We start from the raw sequence: 5,352 nt of genomic DNA, 5'->3' as shown, positions 1-5,352 counted from the left end.
AATTTAAATTAGTACTATTTATTACTACTACTACGCAGATACCTTACGTTACTAATAACTATATCTTATTATTTACTTCTCTCTAGTTGTTATCGTCGTGTGTGTGTGTGTGTGTGTGTGTGTGTGTGTGTGTGTGTGTGTGTGTGTGTGTATAAATATATATATACTTCTTTAGTAACTAAAAGTTAACCATATCTATTTAATTCTTTCCATGCAGTTACCCTTTTCTGTGCATGTTAAGGTTTTACAGAGTTACATTCAAAATTTAATTAAACTACTGTATTATCATGGTATACGAATAAATTTGGCACCAAAATGTAATTAATAAATCAAATTTCAATATTACCATATTTTTTGGCATATAAGAAATACAATGGGAAAATGTGCAGAAATTTGAAGACAAAATCATACAAAAAATAGAGAATATGAAATTCAAATATAACAAGTTAAAATGTGAAAAACAAACAAAAGACAGAATCAAACTATGCATGGAGCATCTTTCAACTTGCACCAGTCTCGGACACATTTTTTGCTGACACCATACTTACAGTGAGCGGCTGTATTCCCACCATTTTTCTCTGCAAATTTCATGATTTCCAGCTTGAATGCTGCTGTGTAGGATTTATGCAACTTAAAGGAGACATTGTGATATAAAGTAGTTTTTTTTTCTTTTTAGAATTTATACTCATAATGAAAATTGAAAAGGGTCAAGAGGGTGTGAAAAAATTATTGTATATATTTTATGAAACATTAAGGAATTTTACTGACTAATCCTTAGATGAGTCTACGTGATGTACAAGTTAAGGCTCAGAGAAACCATGAAAAAAGTATCTTATATGCCAAAAAGTATGATATATACAAGTTAAGTTCTTAATTTTATTATGAACATTTTTTTAAATCCTCAATCTCCCCTAGTATGAGAATTGTGACATTTGCTCTCTAGGTCTTCACTATAATACAGCTATTACTCAGGCAAAACATCGTTTTTATAGCCTTCAATCTTATTTTGTTACACAGCCATAAACTAGATAATCAGACCCCTCTTGCCATGCCCACCTGTCACAACCTCTCTCTCACAAATTGCCAATAGTTTTCTGATGTTTAATACTATATTTATAACAAACACAAAGTCAAAGTTCTAACCTATCAAATGACATATTACATTACACTGTTTTCTGTCTAGAAACTGTATATTTTATTTCCAGTTTTAACTTTGCTCTAATGGGAAACACACTGGCAAGCTTTGCTGAATATTTTAGGGCTCTTATCATAGTTAGAATAATAACATGCAAAAAGCAGATAATTGTTCTGGCTTTCTATGTTCTTTGGTGCATTATTTAATTAAATAAAAATTATTTAGTGCACTATTAATTTAGATTATTATTATTTTTTTACGGTAGTCACAAGGTTGATCAATTTGACCAACCTCGTACAGAATTAAGAGCAGAGAAAATGACAGTTTTACTGAACAAAAAATTTGAAATTTATTTAGGAGGTTTTAGAGATTATGCAAATAAAATTTGACAATTTTCCTATGAAGAAAAATATTTTTAATCTTAACATGAAAATCACTTTTGTACTTGAAGCAGTCAACATTAACTCCATATGTTCATTGTGAAATTTTTAGTTAAAATACTTCATTAAAAATGCTGATTTTTTGTCTACAAAAGACTTATAATGTTTACTGAAAACTTTTAAAATGCTATGACATTACACAAATATTAGAAGTTAAAGTATAGAAACTCTAAAGGTCAATTTGGTGTCATGAACTTGGCTAAATTTACCGAGCCCATAGTGAGAGATTAAAAAATACTTACAACATTTCAAATGTGAGGGAACATGAGCCACAGCAATAAAGCTTAGTGAAAAGTTACCAAATGAGATATTGCTCTTGACTGTGATGTTTATAAATCTGAATACAGAGTTGAGTAATTACCTTTGGCAAAGTGCCTCTAACAGTAGCAGGTTTATTCATCACAGAGGAGACACTTGTGGAAGATTTCCTATATCATAAAATAAAAACACATCACAATAACTACATAAAAACAACGAATATTTATAAAACCTGTAGAACTCTTCCCTACAGTACAAAAAAGTATAGTAATAAAAATCATTCAACCAAATATAATCTACTTACAGAAATATTACATTTAGTGAATTAACAATTAATGAATTCACAATGATTTTTACCCTTGAGCCTTTTGTTGTTGTATAAAGTTTTTCTTCTGTTCTTCTAGCTTTCTTTTGATGAGAGCATTCTGCAGAATCGACTGAGTGTGGACAGCAAGTTCTTGGGGTGAGGGTACACGAGGCAAAACAGGAGCAGGCTAAAGTCCAACAGAAACAAAGTTGTGGTTTTATGCCTTTTTTAAAAACATGATGTATGAAGCAGTACAAGAGCACATTAATGAAATCATTTTAATATATTATGTTACAGAATTGACATATGAAACATGGAATAGTAAAGGAAAAGATTGCAATATGATATACCATATGTAGTTTTACAACCACCATCACTAAAAACAAGGAACACTGGACAGTATAGGAGTAAGGCCCCATCATGGGGTGGGGAATCGGTCTCCTGGCACCAAAGCACGAGGGTCAAGGGTCAAATACGAGGGAGAGGAAAGGAAAAAAAATAAAAGAAAGATGTATACACACGCACACTTTAATAGAATTTTAGCTCTGATAGAAAAAATTATGCCTTTCATCACATCTGATGATAACTGAAAGAAATGTTGTATCATGCATCACAGGGCCCAAAGAATTGATTGATCTGAACTATTTCCTTGTAATGTTTTACAGCTTACTGATATGTATTTCAATGATATGATTCTTATCACAATTGTTTTCACAGATTTTGTGTTATGCCAACTTTAAAGTACAGTGATAGTGGTGGTGATAGTAGTTGCATAGAAATGAGGGGGGGGGGCATAGGTAAAACCAGTAGTATTAGTTTTTGAAAAATAAACTTTGAAAAGAAGCAAAATTATGGCCAAATTTTGGTTTATGGGAGGATATGGGAGAAGGCACAACCAGTTTCAGCTCCATCATGAAAAAATACATTTACAGACATGGGTACAGCAAATTAGTTTAATAAGCATGACTGAAAACATAAAACGTTGCAGAAAGTATATAAAATTATGTAGTTTCAACTACAAGGCTTTTAGGATAAGGTATGGATGGGAATTAATTACAGAATCAAAATAACTGTAGTTATTTCTTTTGTGTAGTTCCATACTGCTCTCTATCTGAATTGACAGAACCCAAAAATAAACAATGATTATAATTTTTCAATCCAACTGAAAAACGTTTTATTGTTAATTACAAATTACAATTATTCCTTCAATGATCTGTCACAATCATTATTGGAAATTCTTAACATTGTTCCAGCTTTAAGTGTCAACTACGCATTTAACATCAGTTCTTATGTGAAGTGCAGTCTCTGAACACTCCAAGTGTAAACTACATTCTGATAACAATTAAGCAATAAATTAAAATTACTGAATAACACATCAATACCATAAAGTAATTTGCTGAAATCACAAAAACCAATGTATAAATGTACCAAGGTCATTTTAACTCGGTATTATTAAATGCAGTAAATACGGGTAATAGATAATATCTATTGCAGCCAAACAGATGTCCATACAGAAGTTTTGTCCAAAATTTGATTAACTCCTAAGTATTGCTACATTAATGATAAGCCTGAATACTGCACTGCCTTTATAGATGAAATGGCTATTTCTCTGGAAAGGAATAAGATCCCTGTCAATTAAAAAAAGTGATCTGAAGAAGAAAGATGCTAAAAACCAAGATACACAAGGACATTATGAATAACTTATGAACAATCATTACAGTTTTCTTGGTACATGAAATAACATTTTAAGGATTCATATTGTAACTTTTCTGCTCATCTTGTAGATAAAATGCATTAGCCAAGTATCATATAACAGTTTTGGTTTGAATACTGAAAACTGATAAATCATAAGATACCTATAGGTCTAAAATTTGTGATAAAAATCAAATTAACTGAAGATATTTTGTCCCCCACATCCCTCTTAATTTGTTCATTGAGGATACTATACTACAGTGACAATCTTAGGATCCTATATCTCTGAAAAAGTGTATGCGCGCGCGCAAGTTTTCATAGCAAAGCCATATTGAACTATCTATTGTGTTCACTAAGTGGAATCGAACCTCTGATTTTAGCATTGTAAATCTGTAGACTTACTGTTGTCCTACTGGGGGACAGAAAAAGTTAACATGCAGAATAAAAATTTAAGTCACATAACTACATTTAAATGATTACTCAATATGAAGAAAAAAAAGTGAAATTATAAAAATAACTAGACTAACAACAACAACAACAAAAAAAAACTTTACTGACCTACCTAGTTACATTCATTAGGCTGGAGCAAGGAAGTAGATACAAAACAATATTTTGACAATGGCTTAGACCAGTATTTCTCAAAGTATGGGGCATGCCCCCTCCCCCTTCAGGGGAGCGTGAGCAATTAGGGTAGTCAATAGTGTAATAATGCAAAATTAAGTTTTAATACATTTTGTATTTATGAAAATAAGTAATTACTACAACACATGTCATTTTAATGTGTATCCATGTGTATCTCATTACTTAACTCACTCATTTAACCCAATTACTACTGGCTACTAACTATCTGCATAACCAACGGAAGTCTTGCTATATTCTGTCCCAACAGTAAAATTAGTGGATGAAATTGTTTGAAACTTCATAAGAACTTTCATAAGTTCACGTAGTTTAAGAAATATAAAGCCTGTTACTTTTGATAAATTTAGTTTTTTTGCATTATGATCTTTAATGTCTTGGAAAATTAAATTAGGAAATGGTATTTGTAAAAAATTTTTTACAATATTTATATTTTTTCCAGATTTGAACTTACATAAAATGCAAATTGTATCTATTTTAAATTTTTTAATAATCACATACTCTCCTTATGATTTCAAATAATATACAAGACCCTAAAATAATATTTTTAAGTAAACCTAAACAATAAAGATTATTTTTTTAATTTTTAACTATGATTTGGTGTTTGTATATGTACATAAAAAACATTTCAATTTTGTTTTTTGTATTTTTATTTCAAGTTTGTTTCATTGCAGCTGTACTTTTGTTTATTGTGCCGAAAAAAAACGTGAGGTTAGCAGCGTGAACTTCGTACATTTGCCGTAAACTATCATGCTTGTTGGGAGTCACTCTCATTCAGTCCAGTGCAGACGCAGTTGAACATAACTGTATATATGATAGTAAGAAAGCTTTTTGGTACTTTAATATCATTTCTTTGAACTTTCAAACAAGTTTATTTCAACATA

At 30.7% G+C, this 5,352-nt stretch overlaps 1 protein-coding gene across 8 annotated transcripts in view; it reads right to left on the bottom strand.

Annotated features, from left to right (window-relative positions):
- The window catches only part of LOC106471904 (eukaryotic translation initiation factor 4E transporter-like), a 68,651-nt gene that overhangs the window by 19,706 nt on the left and 43,593 nt on the right, over positions 1-5,352 (bottom strand). For all 8 annotated transcript variants that reach the window (XM_022400520.1, XM_022400526.1, XM_022400521.1 and 5 more), the window contains 2 exons: positions 2,191-2,327; positions 1,937-2,003 (listed from right to left, as the gene is read on the bottom strand). In XM_022400520.1, the coding sequence (XP_022256228.1) occupies positions 1,937-2,003; positions 2,191-2,327 (204 nt within the window). The remainder of the gene's footprint in view (positions 1-1,936; positions 2,004-2,190; positions 2,328-5,352) is intronic.

The sequence above is a fragment of the Limulus polyphemus genome, unplaced genomic scaffold, assembly GCF_000517525.1.
Source record: "Limulus polyphemus unplaced genomic scaffold, Limulus_polyphemus-2.1.2 Scaffold4956, whole genome shotgun sequence".
Taxonomy (NCBI): domain Eukaryota; kingdom Metazoa; phylum Arthropoda; class Merostomata; order Xiphosura; family Limulidae; genus Limulus; species Limulus polyphemus.
This window is presented reverse-complemented; position numbering and strand designations above follow the sequence as displayed.